The sequence below is a fragment of the Archocentrus centrarchus genome, chromosome 11 (assembly GCF_007364275.1).
Source record: "Archocentrus centrarchus isolate MPI-CPG fArcCen1 chromosome 11, fArcCen1, whole genome shotgun sequence".
Classification (NCBI taxonomy): domain Eukaryota; kingdom Metazoa; phylum Chordata; class Actinopteri; order Cichliformes; family Cichlidae; genus Archocentrus; species Archocentrus centrarchus.
The window spans coordinates 34,765,244-34,783,591 of NC_044356.1; the positions used below are offsets into that span (position 1 = coordinate 34,765,244).

General features: G+C 38.4%; 1 protein-coding gene across 1 annotated transcript in view; it reads left to right on the top strand.

Moving 5' to 3' along the window:
- The first annotated feature begins 318 nt into the window (after positions 1 to 318).
- nxph1 (neurexophilin 1) overlaps positions 319 to 18,348 on the top strand; it is a 72,581-nt gene continuing 54,551 nt past the window's right edge. The window contains exon 1 of the mRNA XM_030741907.1: positions 319 to 739. Within this exon, the coding sequence (XP_030597767.1) occupies positions 686 to 739 (54 nt within the window). The 5' untranslated portion in view covers positions 319 to 685. The remainder of the gene's footprint in view (positions 740 to 18,348) is intronic.

The window sequence follows — 18,348 nt, forward strand, 5'->3', positions numbered from 1 at the left end:
TGAGGCTCCCTTGTCGGGGTAGGGGGGCTGCGTAAAGTTATTGGCATCGGAGTTGTGAATGTCAGCTCATTCATCTACATCAAACGCACAAACCAGCAGCCAAGGTGAAAAGCATTTTCTCCACATGCTTCTGTTTAAAAAAAAGAGAGAGAGAGAAGGGGGAGGGGGACTTTGCTTTATGCATCCTCGTTACATCTTTGAGGAATTTACTCCCGTTATTTTTTCCTTGCCTGTTTTGCTCATCTCGTCCCTCCCCCCTAGAGCGAGAGTCCCCCTGGTTGTGTTGTAGCCGCGCGTTATAAAGCAGAAAGCCTCGCCATTCCCTTCAGATCGGAGCGCTCCAACCGCTGCACGCGCCGGCCATTAGACAATCAAGACCCGAACGTGCTCACAGCTATGACCCTCCTGCTCCCTCTACCTGGATTAACTCTTAAGTAACCACCGGTTGTCGCCCCCCCGCTCCCTCTAACGTCAACCCGTAGCAGCAGCCTCACCGGCCCATCGGTCCTGTCCCCAGTCTGCAACTCTCTGCTTTGTTCTGCTGCCATGGGGTTCGTTGTTTCCTTTTTGCCTGGGCAGCTGACGGGCTTGATCGTGCTGTGAAGCGGATACCAGGTGGATTTATGGTCGTCAAAGCCGCAACTACCAGCAGAGGGAAATTAGTGGAAGTTTGAGCTCCGAGAGGATGCAGGTGACGTGTTGGTGCGCCGTGTTCCTTCTGACGCCTGCGCTTTACCTGGTGAGTTACATTTTCGTGCTCAGTCTGTACTTCTACTCCAACTTTTCTGCACTTCTGATTTATTCTGTCAGGAAGACGAAAATCCGTGTTTGTTCTTGTTGCCGCACTGTGAGGACTTTTACCTTTTCAAGCTTGCGCACTCCAAATGCATTTACATGAGCGGTGAGACGCTGCTGTTGCCCCTTCACCTTATGTTACACTACTGAAAGTATCCAGGTGGAATTCAAACTTTAGCTACGCACTTTACTACAACTGTGGGACAGTAAAAGTTGCGCTAGATGGGCCTTCCTCGCGCGCAAAACCGCTGTGCGTAATCTACCCGGGGGAAATTGCATCGAATATATGTTTTAAAAAGATCTTTTATGTTTACTGCTTCAACAGTTAATAAACGTAATGTCTTAATATGCGATCACAGACAGTCACAGCAGCAGAAACGTCTCACGAGGGCGCCCTATAAAACCTAAACTCCCTGTCACAGTCGGGTTACCTGACGCACACTGTGTAGCCCGTTAGAATGGAAACCAGTGAGAGACTCCAGTTGGAGTTTGGATTTAGGTTTAAAAATTCTGGTAGCTTAAAGTTATGAAAAAACGACCTTTTGTGCGTATTTAAAAACAATTTAGTTGCTTAAAAATAACTAAATAAATACGACCTGCGAGCAGATTATACAAATGAAACATAAATTCTGCACTGAACTACATTTCTTCTTTCTAAACACGTTAGCTTGAAAAGACACAATACAGTTTAATATTATTATAATACAAGTCTATTCATGTGGGTTTTTTGTTTTGTTTTTTGACACATCAAAAAGACAATATTGCTTTATGTTGCACAAACGGGATTATCAATCTGTGATGCATGTCTAATTAGAAAAGAGCAGGATTTAGGCTTTATTATCAGGCCTGATGTTTTTAAATACATAGTTTTTATGACAAAATAAGAAGTCATCTTTTATACAAGTTAATTTAGTTACACACACACATTACACGCAGTATTCTGTTTCAAAGTGATGCAGATCGTTCACCTGGTACATTTTTTTTTTGTTTATTTTCAAATAAACATTGACTAAGCTGAAATGTGTTTCAAATGCCACAACTCATACCGAGATTTTAGTAACTTTCCCTTTCTTCTTCCCGCATAATATTTGCAAATGTTTATCAGTGTTGTGGCGTAATATATACTGCATCTGCAGTGATTTATTTTTTTTTTAATGTGCATGATTTGTTTATTTAAAATAAAATAAAATAAAACATGGTTTGAATGGGAGCTCTCCAAGGTTCTGAAATTGAAACACACCCCGTCTTCTTGAAGTATGCAGAGAATCAACATGGAGGCATAACAGGAATAATAATTGGCCTAACCACAACGAAATTTAAAACTAAAATTTAAATGGCCTTTTCTAACTGTGAACTAAACTTAAAAGCCTGTGTTGTGTGACCTTTTTTGACACCATGGTCTTCTTGAAACAAAATTGCCAGCGGACTCCCAATTTTTTGGACCCTGCTCTATGAAATTTCTCCCCTAATATTCCTTTGATCTACTTCTGGTTCAAATTTTGGAGTATAGTATCATTTATAGTAGTAGATTTATGGAGCTATGGATTTATTGTAGAATTGTTTTTTTCTGGGTTTTTAAATGCAGATTGGTGATGTCAATTCACCAATAAATCCTGTTCGGCATATTACAATGACTAGGGAACACACACACTCTCTCTTTCTCTCTCTCTTCTCTCTCTCTCTCTCTCTCTGACACACACACACACACACACACACACACACACACACACACACACACACACACACACACACACACACACACACACACACACACACACACACACACACTCACACACACACCTAAAATAAGCAGAGCTTATTGTGCAGCCCGTTAACAGTCAGCCTTATCCACAGCAGCAAGGATTAGAGCTGAACTTTGATGGTTTTATTTCGTGTTAAAGGCTCTTGTCTCTGCTTAAGCCTCTTGTCTGAGAGCCGCGCTTTGACCCTGATAACAGTACAGCCCAGGTAGACTGCTGTACGTATATAAGACACAGTGGGACTTTAACCTAAGGGTCTACTATTTAATTATCACGCTTCTTATTTCCATCTAGGATTGTTATTATTATTATTATTATGATTATTTATTTGAATGTAGCATTAGCAAGTATTTTTTAGCAGTTGTTATGGATAACATTTTGAAGGTGCTGAGTACATTTTGTCTCATTCTTTGACACCTTATAAAGCTGGAATCTTAAAATATATTTAATTACATTTTGTTAATTTAATTAAAGTTTTATAGTTTCATGCCATATTTCTGTTTCAATATGTATATACTCTCTTCCTATTATTCTGCGTATCCAGTTTCGGGTCACGGCAGGGCTGGAGCCTATCCCAGCTGCCACAGGTCCAGAAGCAGTGTACATCCTGGACAGGTTGCCAGACTGTCACAGGGCTATTGGCAAATTATATTATATTATATTATATTATATTATATTATATTATATTATATTATATTATATTATATTATATTATATTATATTATATTATATTATACTTCTCCATGGCTTTTGTTCTTAATGATCTTCTTATCCTGCTGGAACATTCTAGTTATTTAAATTTTGTTCCATGTTGTATTATTATTTGATGTTGTTGTGACCCTTTTTTTGTGGTGGGATGATGTCATCAGTTAGGCTTGTACTCATTGCCATAGTTAGAAATTTTGACTACATGAAGGATTTAAGGATTTGAGCCGCTGACAGCTTAAAAACAAAGTGATCTTTGGTAAGCATTTTGTCAGGCAGTGAGGTCTTTCTGGTCTTTAGCTCCCACTGCCACCACCACTATCGCCTCCCAACCCCCTACTCCCTTCCCTCTTACCCCGAGACTAACAGATGCAGTGGTTATATTGGCGACAGTCATAGCAGTCACATTAAAGTGTTATTATCAACCAGTGCCAGTGGTTCCTACTGTATCAAACAGTCTGCATGGCAGGGAGGAAAGAAAGTCCCACTGAGATCACTACAGCACACCTCACACTGTGAGAACACCCTATCACCACCACCTCCACTGCTCCTCCACCCTTCTCCCGACCCCCTTCCTAGCACAGCCCTCTCTTCAGTCCGCAATCCTCTAAATGAGCTCATAATAATAAAAAAGCAATATGTTTTCATTGAGCTGTTTGAAGCTGAAATCAAGAGCAGGCCAGCATTAATTCAATTATATAGCAAATGCATTCTCACAAATGCCCACATGCTGTGCAACTGAAGATATACACACACATACACGCGCAATTGAACAAGTGCATTGTGTGGTCATCAAGTAAGAGCTGTTGAGCGTGTGAAGTTTTTTTTTTTTTAGTCCAGATGTCGACTAAGTGAACATTTCTCTCAGTTCCTTCTTCAACCTTTGTGCTACTTAGCTTTTAAAGCAGCATGGAGGCGTCACTTTAGAGCTATGAGAGCTCGGCTGCTGGAAAGAGCCAAGTACAAAAAGGCTGAGAGTTCAGTCTCAGAGAACAATTCCCCCACTGCTGCTGCCTTATGGCCTCAGCTCAGCTCAGCCCAGCTACCCAGCTCTGTTACACTCACTAGTTTTCACTTAGTGACTCCACTGTGTCTTTAGGTGGTGATGACTAGTCACCAGCTGCTGTGAATGCTTTCATATACATGACTGGTTTGCAACGTAGAGAAACATGAGGAGGTTTGCACTGTTCACAAGGACGTTCTGTGTGTTTCTGCAGAGGGTCCAGAGTGCTTTGGTAGGTTTTGTGGAAAGTTTGAACTATTACAGAAATCAAGAACAGTGTTCATTTGGGTAGTGCTTTAGCCTGTTACCATCAATTACCATTACTCATTTTTCATTTATTTGACATACTCCAGCTTAATAAAAAGAACTATGTATGTCTGAGAATTAATTTGAAAGGTAAAATTTTCTGAAAATTTACTGGCATTTATATAGTGCTTTTGTAGTCTTACTGACCACTCAAGCTGCTTTACTACAAGCCACATTCTTGTAGTGATTGTGATTCAAATACAAACCTTCTCTAACATTTAATGATGGACTACATAAATAAATGATACCTTTCACATACATTTTCCACAATATTAGGATTTCTAAACATATAAATTACTTTTTAAATTTTATGAATAAGCACTCTAATATTGTTGTCATTACATAGTTTGTCCACCAGAAGGCTCTCACAAGTTTGTTTTGTCACTGCTTAGTATACAGCTTCTAAATCTGTGGAGCCCTTTAAAGATGCGCCTGTTTATTGGTCAAGCATTTGTATTATGCAGTATTTGCCTTCTTAACATCCATAAACCTGTCAGCAATTAAAATGACATTCACCAGTGGCAATGAAAGATGTTCATTTGTTCTGCTCCTGATGGTTATTTATTAAATTTTTATATATATTTTATATCTGTAATCCTGTTTCTGATCTCCGAATGAACAAAAATGCCTTTATGCAAATCAAAAGATATTGTGATAAGAAGCAAAAAGACTAAAACTATTCAGTTATTTGTTCATTATGAATATTTATTTTTTTTATCTGCAATGAACAGGCAAAAAAGTAACACAAAACTCAACATGTTTAACAGATATTAGGCAACAAGTTATTTTAATGATCATTAGCTGTCCAGAATTACACAATCAGACCACTGGAATCCTTCTAAAAATGCTTTCTTTTCTTCAAGTGGTTATGTAAAAAAAAAATAAAGTCAGTGGGATAAAATCTAAAAGTTCAAAATGTCTCAAAGTATTTATTTTTCTGTGAATTTTAAATTGTCAAAATATTTCCACGATTAATTAGATTTCTTTCTTTTTTTTTCAACCTAGAAATTGCTTCACTTTGTCTCCATAATTTGTTAGTTGCCATGCTTTGTTGTGCTTGTTGTGTATTTTTAGGTTCAGTTTCATTTCAGCTCAGTTCCATCATATTTATTTCATACATTTAAACATGTATTTTAATTTAATACAATGCAGTTATAAAGAGCATTTGTAAAATAATGTAATTGTTGGGCTAAAATAATTATACTTGGACCTCATGTATGCAGTTAATCTTCGACCCTTAATTTGGACATTGCTGTGCATCTAAGCGGGCAGACTGATTGTGTAGAACTTTGAATTGATGCATCAAGGTGACTCAGTTTTATTGTAGTTTTTCACACTGCATGAACTGTAACCTCTGTGATCCTGCCTGTGAGTCTTGAGCTGTGTGATCAGAGCTCAGGCTCCCCAGGTGACCGTGTGCTCCCACAAACAGCCAAAACAACACTTGACCTTGGTGTTTTACCATAAAGTCAGTGGTAATTGCACCAACTGTGGTGTCTGGAATCGGCACCTTGCTTATTTTTTCTCTGCGTGCATCAATGCAGCGATGACTATTCACATCCTAAGGGTGGCAAATGAGGGTCATATGCCACGAATTTGGATCTTTGATGATGTTAAAAGAGAGAGGACTCGCCCTTAAATATTCACAAAACAGCCTCACAGTCTGACTTTGCAGCCATTGGAGATGGGAGTATTATGACTGTGTGTGCGTGTGTGTGTGTGTGTGTGTGTGTGCATTATGTTTGAAATGGTAAGAGTCTGTGATTAATGACTACAGCCTTTACTCCACTCCTTGCGATGCTCCAGATTTTCAATCGTGTTGCCAGTTCAAAGGTCAAAGCTGGAGCTGATCGTTGAAGGGTGTTGTTCTGAGAAAATTCAGCCATGCCTATGACCTGGGTTTTATCCTGAGAGAAGCTTCAACCCACCCCCACCCCACACTTGCTCCCCTCTCCAAATAGAGCAATCCTTTTATGGAAAAAGTGTGTGACACCTTGATAGCAGCACTTTGAAGCAGCCCAGGAAGCAAAGTGTCTCCGAATGAAGGAAGTGACTAGATAACCTCATTCGGCCTGCTTTACATCTGCAGGTATTCCTATGACTCTGGAGTCTTCCACGTGCTTGGTTCATCACAGCTAAAGCAATAGAGCAGATTCCTGCAGCACTCAAAGTGATATCTGCATTCATATGAAGTGATTCTGATTTTTTGATTGTTTTTAGGTCATGGAATCTACCTTATTATTCTTATTTATCCTAACTTTTAACATCAGTAGAAAAACATGGTATCTATGTCATTTATTATGGAGGTCAGTGTTGCCTTTGTTACATAGTGGAGCCAGTGTTGCAGTATAAATGCTGGATATTGTATACAGCATCATACCTCTTTGTGAGATGCACCGCTGCTCCTGCCATGTTGCACTAAGTTCTAGTCAGTTAAAATACTAGAATAATAAAATAAAAAATATTTTTGTATTTTAGTAAAATCAGTACCAAAACAAACAGGAGTTGTGATGATCAATGAGATATCTGTTTTTATATAGTTTTCTATGATCCTTTAAAGATAATTATGGTAAATCAACATAAATTCCACTAGCATGGTAAAATGAGTCTCTATGTTGTAACTGGTAATTATTTGACAGTGCATCTCAGGCCATATTATTAGAGCAACACAAAAAGAAAGTAATGAGTAATGTAATAAATTAGTTCCTTGAATATATACCCAAATATATATAATACATATAATACAAAATACAAAAATAAAAATATTATATTCAAATTCATTATTATTAATATTATTATGATTTGTTCCAAGTGCAAATTATGTAAAAATAAATAAAGTAAAAAACAGACATCATGATCATGATAAGTAATGTAGACCATTGGATGCTTCCACTTCTTACATTTTTTACCCTTAGATCCTGGATATGGATAATGAATCTTTCTCTCTCTCTCTCTCTCTCTCTCTCTCACACACACACACACACTCACATGCAGACACACACACACACACACACACACACACACACACACACACACACACACACACACACACACACACACACACACACACACACACACACACACACTCACACGCAGACTAGGATTTGTTTTTTAGTTAAAAAACAAAAAAAGTGCTTTGAGTGACATTTTCATGCTGTTAAAATCTATAAAAGTGATCGTACAGAATTTGTTTTTGTCTTTACTTACTGCAAATTTTGATGCTAGTGAATTTCTTTCCATTGTTTTTCTTTGCTTAAAAATAGTAGAACCCTTTTTTCTATAATTTTAGGAAAACTATGATTTGAAAAGTAAAACAAATATTCTAATTATATCATGATGTCATTCACTGACAAGTGCTTCATTTTCAGTTGCTCATTCTGAATGTACCCATTAGGGGATATGGAAAGATATTGCACTTGCATAGTAGTGAGTGGATACAACAAACACTGCAAGCAGTGGGGCTGCATAGTGATGGATGGCCTTGCTTTCTAACTTGATGATGGGCTTGACTGACCAGTGAAACAGAGCAGGCTGAGATGCTGCTCTCCTCAAGGAGGCAGAAAGAAAAGGAGAAGGTGGCGGAAATAGTCGAAATGGTGGTGTGTGTGTGTGTGTGTGTGTGTGTGTGTGTGTGTGTGTGTGTGTGTGTGTGTGCTGGGGGTGGTGGTGTGGGAGTAATGCTTCCCTCCACTGCCTCGGCAGTGATGGATCTGCCATCGGAGCTCTTGTCTGCTGCACAGTCCAGCAGTCACAGCATCCACTGATGGGAATTACGAGCCATGTCCGTTATCTTCTACTTTAGATCTTTCCATCCTGTTGGGTTACAGTGATTGGCTATGTGGGTGCTGTCACCCCACTCCAGAGACATGTATGGATGACTTATGAAAAAAGTGAGTGAATGATGAACACGTATCTGTGCTCTCCAAACATGGGTTTAGACCCATATATTGCTTGACATTACCGGACTATTTCTTGGTGGTAAAAATCATTAGAGTGAAATATGGGAGGATTTTACTTAACAGTGTAAAACCTGCAGTGAACCCAGCTTTGCCCTGTCTAAGGAGCAGTTAAAGAATTGTATTAGTCTTAAAGTCAGTGGAGATTTTCAGATATTAGAGCTTTTTCAGTTTTCCATGATACAATTTTTTAAACCACCAACAAATAGGGGGAACATAGTTGTGAAAAAACATGTATTTTTTCCAGCACATTCAGGACATTTCCAGGATGCGATTCAACCACCTTAATCTGTGACGATATTGCAGTTTGTCTCTTTATCCTTAATAATATAAAAGTATACTTCCTCTGAAAACAGTCCAATAAGATGGACGTTTTCAAATTTAACAAATCATTTTGCAGCTTTTCAGTCTCCCATTTGTTCAGTACAAAGCACCACTGTCCTCGTCTTTGGGGGTAATAATCCACTTAACTATGGGATTAACTGGTCTTATAATGACAACTCAGACTTTGATATCATGTGAACCAAAACACCACGAAGCTCTTTATATACACAGTTAAGTTCTTTACGTGTATCAGGGTTAATTCTACCAGCAATGAAGTGACTTCATTGCAGGGTTAAACTCCATCCCTGCTATTTCAGAATGTTAGGTAACATCACTAACTAAAACACTTTTTTATGGATATAATTTGAATGCGTGAGTATCATATAAATTAATGCACCCAAAGGAACACAATGAAAATAACAGTCATTTTTGACGACACATTTTCCCTTCTTCCGAAGACTTTTTTGGGTCTCTGTAACATCATGCTACATTTGCTTCAAACAGGAATCAGGTTTTTCCTCAACCACTAGGGGTCCTTCTGTAAACACAGACAGTCTATTTTTTTTATTTTTTGTGGACAATCCCTAAGAAAGAACTTTTTGCATATTTTGTTTCCACAAAAGAGCAGTAATACTCTATATATCTATGACTTATTGTACCAATACTTTTTCCTTTGGCTGACTCATACATGATGATATTCCATATAACCATATGATTTGTAGAGCTGTTTGGAATTTGTTGCAGGCCCAGGAGAAAGCACTACCTAAAAAACTGGAATCATGGGTGAAAATACAATTCTTCAAAACAGAAAAGAATCCACGCACATCCTCACCATCACATGGGGCAAGTGTAGAGCTGAAAAACATATAAAACCATAGAAAAGAATTCTGCACAATGTAGAACTCCAGTATTCTTATTTATGGAATCTAATACTATATGATGTTTTGAGCATACCTGCTGTTCATCAGACAATGAAACACCAGGTGGCATGACCAATGGCATGGCTATTTGAGATATTATGCATATTTTCCTTTTTGGTTGCCATTGGGAGAGGGCAGCTCCACCATAATGACCTGCTAGAGACTTCTATGTCTCGTTTTTCTGTTATTTTTTTTCTTTACTCTCAGGTTTGTCAGGCACTGATTTTTCTGACTTATTCCAGGGCAATGTGTATGATACGTACATTGCTTCAATTGAGTTCAATACAGTTTTATTTATATAACACCAAATCACAACATACAGACACCTCAAAGTGCTTTGCAACAGTGGGAAGGAAAAAACTCCCTTTTTACTGGAAGAAACCTCCGGTAGACCCAGGCTCAGGGAGGGGAAGTCATCTGCTGTGACCAATTAGTGGTGAGGGGAGGAAGTCAGGAAAAAAGAGAGAAAGCCAGTGATTATTAATAACTAATGATTAAATGCAGAGTGGCGTATAAACACAGAGAGCGTGAAAATAAGTGAGTGAAGAAAAAACACTCAGCGCATCACGGGCACCTCCACGCAGCCCAGGCATATTGCAGCATAACTAAGGGAGGGTTCAGGATCAGTTGATCCACCCCAAACTATGAGCTTTATGAAAAAGTACAAATTTAAGCCTAATTTTTAAAGTAGAAAGCTGGGAGCTGGTTCCACAGAAGAGAGGCCTGAAAGCTGAAGGCTCTGCCTCCCATTCTACATTTAAATACTTTAGGAACCACAAGTTAGCCTGCAGTCTGAGAGTGAAGTGCTCCATTGGGGTGATACGGGTGCTATAAAGTCTGATAAGATGCGGCCTGATTATTCAAGACCTTGTAGGTGAGAAGAAGAATTTTAAATTCTATTCTAGATTTAACAGGGAGCCAATGAAGAGAAGCCAATATGGGAGAAATCTGCTCTCTCTTTCTAGTCCCTGTCAGTACTCTAGCTGCAGCATTTTGGATCAGCTGAAGGCTTTTCAGGGAGCTTTTAGGACAGCCTGATAATGAATTACAAAAAACCAGCCTAGAAGTAATAAATGTATGAAGTAGTTTGTCAGCATCACCCTGATGCGAGGTATAAATATTGTGCAAATAAAACAAAGCAGTCCTACATATTTATTTAATATGTGCATTTAAGGACATATCCTGGTCAACAATGAGTCCAAGATTTCTCACAGTGTTACTGGAGGACAAGGTAATTCCATCCAGCCTAAGTATCTTGTTATACACCATGTTTCTAAGATTTGTGGGGACGAGTACAAGAACTTAAGTTTTATCTGTATTTAGAAGCAGGAAATTAGAGGTCATCCAGGCCTTAATGTCTTCAAGGCATTCCTGCAGTTTAACTATTTATTGTGTGTCATCTGGCTTCCTGGATAGATAAAGCTGCGTATCATCTGTAGAGCAATGAAAAAGTATGCTGTGCCTTCTAATAATACTGCCTTAGGGAAATGTAATGAAACCTCATATACTGTTAGATGCAATAAATTTGAATATTGGGAGTTCTGCAGTGTATGAACCGTTGTTCTTTTTCTTTTTTGAGGTACTAAAATACAAAGATAATCTATTTGAAGATTCCTGAATCAAAACCTATGGGAAAAATCTGAAATGCTAAAGACAGTGGTTATGTAACACACATTCCCACTTACCACCAAAAGCCCATAATCTAATAAAGCTTATCAGATTTTGTTGGTGATTCACTAGATGTAGTTTTTAGAAATATTTCTCCCACAAAAAAAGGAAGAAACTCTACAGACAGTTTGCCCAAGCAGCTTATAAATTATATTTATATTATAAAATTGAATTGCCATATAAATAAGTGTATGTAAAAAGTGTCATCCTGGTAATCTACAATATGAAGCTTTTTTAGTGTTATTTTATAAAAAGGCCCATTTTAGCCCAAACATTCCAAAGCCTAATCAAACAGAGAGTGGTCTTACACAAGACAGGCACACCAGTCTTCTGGTTGACAATAATTGTGCACCACCATCCTACAACCTCTCTTTGTATGTTGGTGGTCTTTCAAAATGGAACCACTCAATTCCAGGAATGTTTACACGGGTTGTTTTGGACATAGGAAAGAACAGATCTGATGATTTAGTTGGAGGACTTGTTTTTATGGTCCAATTACCACTGAAACTGCAGTTATCTTTCCTCCCTTATTCATTTAAATTGGAGCTTGGTCTTGTTAGCCCAAAATAACTGCCCTAGAGCTTACTAAGATGGCTTGCACCAGGGGAGTATGAGAACTTGCTCATATGGACGTTGTTACTGGCCAGAAATCTACACTGAATCCCAAATAGTAGTGCTTGACAATCACTCATACTAATCTATAAAATTGTGACTGTGAATGTGAACTAAAGTTTAAGGATATTTTAATCAGTGGCTACAGTGTTTTTGCAATATTTCATTATTGTTATTATTCAGTGTAGGTGCTGGAGATTCAGAAAAGAATAAAAATTCTCAAGGCTAAGTTGATGATTCAAAATCAGGCTGCTTTCCATGTGCTATATGTATTATTCTTCTCCAGTCTTTACATCAAATCAAAGCAAAAATCTGGCATTAAATCTCCAATCAAAACAGAGCTGTCTGTGACACCCTTGGTTCAGTTTCTGACACTGTAGTGCAAAGATGAAGTGAGAGAAACGTGAGATGTGGAGACGAAGAGGAAAAGGATAAAGAGAAGAGGCGGGAGGGGTGCTCGGGCTGCTTTATGAGTACAGTACTCCAATTTGTTGTCAACACCCACATGTCTGTCAGATCAGGCTGTTTGTGCTGTCATTGTCACTCTTAGCAAACAAGCTGATCTATGATGCATCTGAGGAGACGCGCGCTGCACAACTGTCAATGGATGAAATAAAAACCTGACAATCTCTGTGTAGGGAACAGAGTTTGGAGTTGATATCAATAAGCATCACAGTATAATCAAATCACTGTTTCTATTAAGCATAAGGGTTCATTTTTACTCATAAGTGAAGCATAAGGTTAATTCTGATTTAATTATTTCCTGTCAGAAGTTGTTAAATGTTAAATGTAGTGCCAAACATAATACATCTGTACTTTAAATTACACAAGTATATATAATAAACTAAAATCTTAATTCTGACCTGGCCTGTCAAATGCCTCAAGTATTACAGAAAAACAAAAATCCTACCAAATACCTACCAAAAATCTTTGGTAGGTTCCAAATAAATAATGCAGATATTAATACAAAATATGAACTCAAACAAACTATACTGTATCATTTCTATTGCATAGATTCAAGCTGTTTTAAATTTAAAAACAACCCCACACATAAAGAGACAAAAACAGTAAATATTCTGTATATTATATATCAGTAAAATTCAAGAAACATAAGGAAAACATAAACAAAACTGACATATTCACTCAACTTGCTTTAGGTTCAAGGGAAGCAATAGATAAATATTTTTTTAAAGGCACAAGAAGCGTAGTACTGCATCAGTCAGTTAGGTAGAGACATTCATAGCAGATTTGCAATTTGACCTCAAATCTGATGTGATAGTGAAGTATGACACGTGTTCAGCCGTCTCTCTACACTCCTGTAGAGAGACGGCGGAAATATTTATGGCCAGGGAGTTAATAATGAGGGTCAGTTACTTTAATTAGGCCTTAAATCTGACATTCCTGATTGTGCTTACTGGCATCATGGCACCCACCACTGGCAGTATGGATGGGCCTCTGGGGTCCAGGCCCACCCTGTGAAGTCACTGTGCCCCCTCAGCTGAATTCTAGTGATATACTATTTCAACTATAAATGACATTAATTCATACAGTCTGGTAATGGAAGATGTCACTGAGCCCAGCTACCCAACAAAGGAAACTCATTCTTTCGCTCATTAACCAAAGCTCATGTCGGTAGTTAAAGATTGACTGGTAAATCAAAAAGCTTTGATCCCTATCCATCCTAACCCCTCAGGATGGATTGTGGTGACATTCATTATTATCTGAGCCATGGTTAAATCTTTAACCTTAAACTATAATTTCTCAGTGCCTAAATGTATGTAAATCGTAATGACAGCGGCATGAAAACAACTCAATTAATTGAGCTTCTTGGATAACTTAGCAATCAATAGAAGATTATAAGCCCCCCCTTCCCCTATTCTTTACTAACGTCAGAGGAAACAAATGCTCCACCACTGCATCTCCATCATCTAGTCTCTAACTGTGCCTGTCTTCTGTTTGGTGGGCATGTCATGTACTGTAAATGTACAAATGTTTCTCAACAACCACCAGCTGAGTGTGAAGAGCCCGAGATTTGGTTCATAAGAGTTCAACACCACAACATGTTTAATATTTTCCTCAGCCACTTAACCTAAGTACAGCATTATTTTTTTTTATATTCATCACCTCCAATGAGTTAGATGTTCCAGGTTACATTAACCTATTTTTCTACCCCAAATAAATAAATGAAACATGCAATTTACAAATCATTAAAACTAGAGTAGTATTCAGCAATATTAAGGTCAGTTTAAAATTGGTTTCCAACAACATAAATAGATATTTTTTAGTAGTACTTAGACATCTGCTATTGAAGTAAATGTGTGAGACTGCTTAAACATCCTTTACATATGTAATAGAAATTATAGGGGTGTGTGTGTGTGTGTGTGTGTGTGTGTGTGTGTGTGTGTGTGTGTGTGTGTGTGTGTGTGTGTGTGTGTGTGTGTGTGTGTGTGTGTGTGTGTGTTAAAATAGTAGAGAAGTAAAAGTGAATGTAATCTAGTCATTTTAAACATCTCTTAAAATCTCAGTTCAGTCAGTAAGTGAATAATTGCTTTTATTGATTATGCATGGCTCACCGTGTGTCAGTCAGCTATGTCCCACTGGATTGAATGAGCTGAAGCTGCTTTAAATTGCTGTTATAGATTTTTTTTTTTTTCAGGATGCATACCCCATGGTGGCACTGTTGGGCACTATAAAAAATTATTGAGTACAGCTTAATGATAATAAAATTAATGTCACTGCAAACCCACTTAAAAGTAGTTTATTCTGCTTCACTAATCAATACACTACAGGCAAAGATATTTGTGTCCTTTTTTTTTTATCTGGGGCAAGGACTGTGGTGATGGAGTAGGCCAATGAGAGTCCTTATCAGCTCCCCATTGCAGCAAATGACAGTGCTTCATTACGTACCACAGCCCAGAAGATTGTGGCCATATTGATTTTTAGAATTGTGATTCCATTTGATTGCTTCTGGAAGGCTTCCAGTTACAGCAGAGGGGAAAGAAAACAGGTATGAGGAGTGTTTTTCTGTGGCTGACAGCTGTCAGTCAGTGGAATGATATTCATCCTTTAAAGGAAGTAGTGCAGGGGACCTTCCATTCCTCCCTTATCTCTTTTTTATTTATCGCCTCTCTGTCTCCTTGTCTGGTTATCTCCTTTTCCGACTTTCTATTCTCCACGCTCTCTCCTCAGACCCACAGGAATAACTTCTTATCAAGCTGACCCTTGACTTCAAACACTCCCTTCCTTCCTGGGATCAGATGTGCTTCTTATTGTTGGCCATACCCCTCTTAACATTTCATTGCAATCAATTCATGTGTTTTCTATGGACACAGAGAAAATTAATTCAATGCAAGAATATACAGTGTAGACGTGCTCACATGTATTTCCATGTTTCCTGTCCTAGTACTGTGTCACCTCTGTTAGAACAGACTGATCCAGATTGTATGCTGCACAGGAGTGGATAGAGGTGATGAAGAATAGCAGAAACTTATCACCTGTTGTTAAAGGTACATTGTGTAAAATCTCACCACTAGATGTCACTAGACTGCAGATTAACACCACCTGAATTCTGCTTTCTTAACCCTTCCAATTCAAGTCCATAATCCTATGATGGCTGCTGTAGGACAGACAACTCTGTTTGTCTGTAGTGAGTGTAGGCTGTCAGTCCACTGGTTGCCTCAGTTGTCAATATGACTGCAGTGTCAGTGTGCCGGATGTCCATGTTTATTTAATCAGGAGGAGACTGTAAAACTTTGTGAAAGGATTCCGATAGGAGTTAATGAGTCAGTGAAGGTCAATTCTGTCCGATGACAGCAGTACTGAGATGACTTTTTGAATGTTTCTCTTGGTAAGTGTTGCTGTTTTTGCCACTGTTAGGTGATTGTTGGGGTTTCTCTGTATTATTGTAGGGTCTTTCTTTACAATATAGAGTGCCTTGAGGTGACAGTTTTTGTGACTTGGTGTTACATAAATAAAATTCAATTCAATACAAAACCTTGGTGATGTTACATTTTTGTCAAAGGGTGTGTTTGTGGTCACACACCAAGTTTCAATCATTCACCACAGCACACAAAATTTTCACATCTCAAATATACATTTTCCAGTCTGTCCTAAACTGTCTGAGGCTGGAGACATCTATTTGGCAATATTAGGTCACACTTATATTGCCACTTAGTGGCAACAGGAAATCAGCATTAGGATGATAATTATCATCCCACAAGAATGAAATTTTCATTGATAAGTCCACACATTATATACAGCAGTGTGACATGTAATTAGTGGGCATTTGCCATCACCACCTTGTGCACATATGAGATGAATGGCAACACCTGAGTAACCTCCTGGGCTTAAAACATCCACATGACCCATGACACTGCTGACTTTGAGCACGCGCAAACCATGGGATGGGTTGACTGGGGCACGCCTCAACGTGCGCCCAGGTACAAGGGCCCTCTCGTCACTGTTTGCAGCTTTAATAGCATTTTGTATTTAATTTGTTTGATGATCTGAAACATGTGTGACAAATATGCAAAAAAAAAAAAAAATCAGGAAGCAGGCAGACATTTTCTTCAGAGCACTGTAGATACAGAGAGACATTCTAACAGATACAATGTGTTAGAATGGTGGTGACCACTAATATTAGTAAACAGTGGGGGAAATAATTATTTGATCCCCTACTTATTTTCACGATAGTTTCATTTTAGTGGAGAAAGACAGAATATCAACCAAAAATTAAAAAGAAAAAAAAATTACATAAACATTATAAATTGATTTGTATGTCATTGAGTGAAATAAGTATTTGATCCCCTACAACTCAGCCAGAATTCTGGACTCCTCAGACTGGTTTTGTGCCCATGTGGCACACAGATTGCGATCAATCAATTACAGGTTCTCCTGACTCATTATGTGTATAAAGCACATGTATCCACAGAATCGGTTTCTTCCATGCCATCGTCACCACCATCATGGGCGAGACCAAAGAGCTGTCCAAGGACACCAGAGACAAAACTGTCAACCTGCCCAAGGCTGGAATGGGCTACAAGACCATCAGCAAGAAGCTTGGTGCGAAGGTGACAGCCGTTTATGTGATTATTCAGAAATGGAGGACATGTAAAATGACTATCAGTAGCCCTTTGTTTGGAGCTCCATGGAAGATCTTGCCTCATGGGGTTACGATGATCATGAGAAGGATGGTGGATCAGCTCAAAACTACACAAGAGGAGCTTGTTAATGATCTGAAGGCAGTTGTGACCATAGTCACCAAAAACACTATTAGCTACACACTCAGAAGACTGAATGTGGAACTTAAAAAATCCAAACGGATCAGGATCACGGATTCAGATGCGATAAGGCCCAGATCCAGTTCAGGCTCCAGTTATTTTGTAGCTCATCCAGTCTGGATCTGTTCATAATGGCTTCATCTTCCCGACACGATCTGCATTCTTTAATTAAAACGCCTCATCCTCCCAAAATGTGCTGAATTTTAAAAGGTATAAAGCTGAGACATTTATCATAACATGTTTGCCTTTACTGGTAAAACTTTACATTCATTACAGACTTGGAAAGCCTCTCTGAATGTTTTCAGCTAAATATGAAACTATTACTGACCTCTGACCTTTAACAGTAACTCAGTGAAACATCTCTGCTGTGGCTGTCAGAGAGCCGTCATCTATCCGCTGATCTTAGATCAGATTAAAATGGTTAAAGCAGTTTTTCTGCAAATCTCATTTTTATCCAGTAATGGCAGAAATAATGAAATCCTCAGTTAAATAAATGAGTAAAGTGAGGTTGCTATTCCATCAATAGATTCCATTTTTACTGTACAATTATTTAAACAAATAACCATAAACCGAACTGTCATAAACCGAATTGTCATGAACTGCAGCAAAAACAGTTTTTATTAAATAAAGACTGACCTGAGGTCAGCTCTGCCCTGGGGTCTGCTGCTGTCTCAGTCTCTAACACACAGGTCGCTCAGTAAACTCAGTCTGAGATGTTTCTCCACAGTTTTATCTTCACTTTCTGTCTCCTGCAGTTTGTCCGTCAGGCTGAATTATTAGATTTTATAAATCAAATGTAAAATTAGGATTCAGCTTCATCTGATGGAGATTCAAGTTGTGTAAATGATGACAGCAGACATTATAAAAGAAATGATATATTTGATAACAAACTTTTATTCTGTCTATGATGCTGACAGAGTGGGTCAGGCTGATTAAAGTGACTCGTCATGCTCCACACTGACACGTGCGATCCTCCATCATCAGATTAAAATGGAGGCTCCGCTCTTTATTTGCTCATTG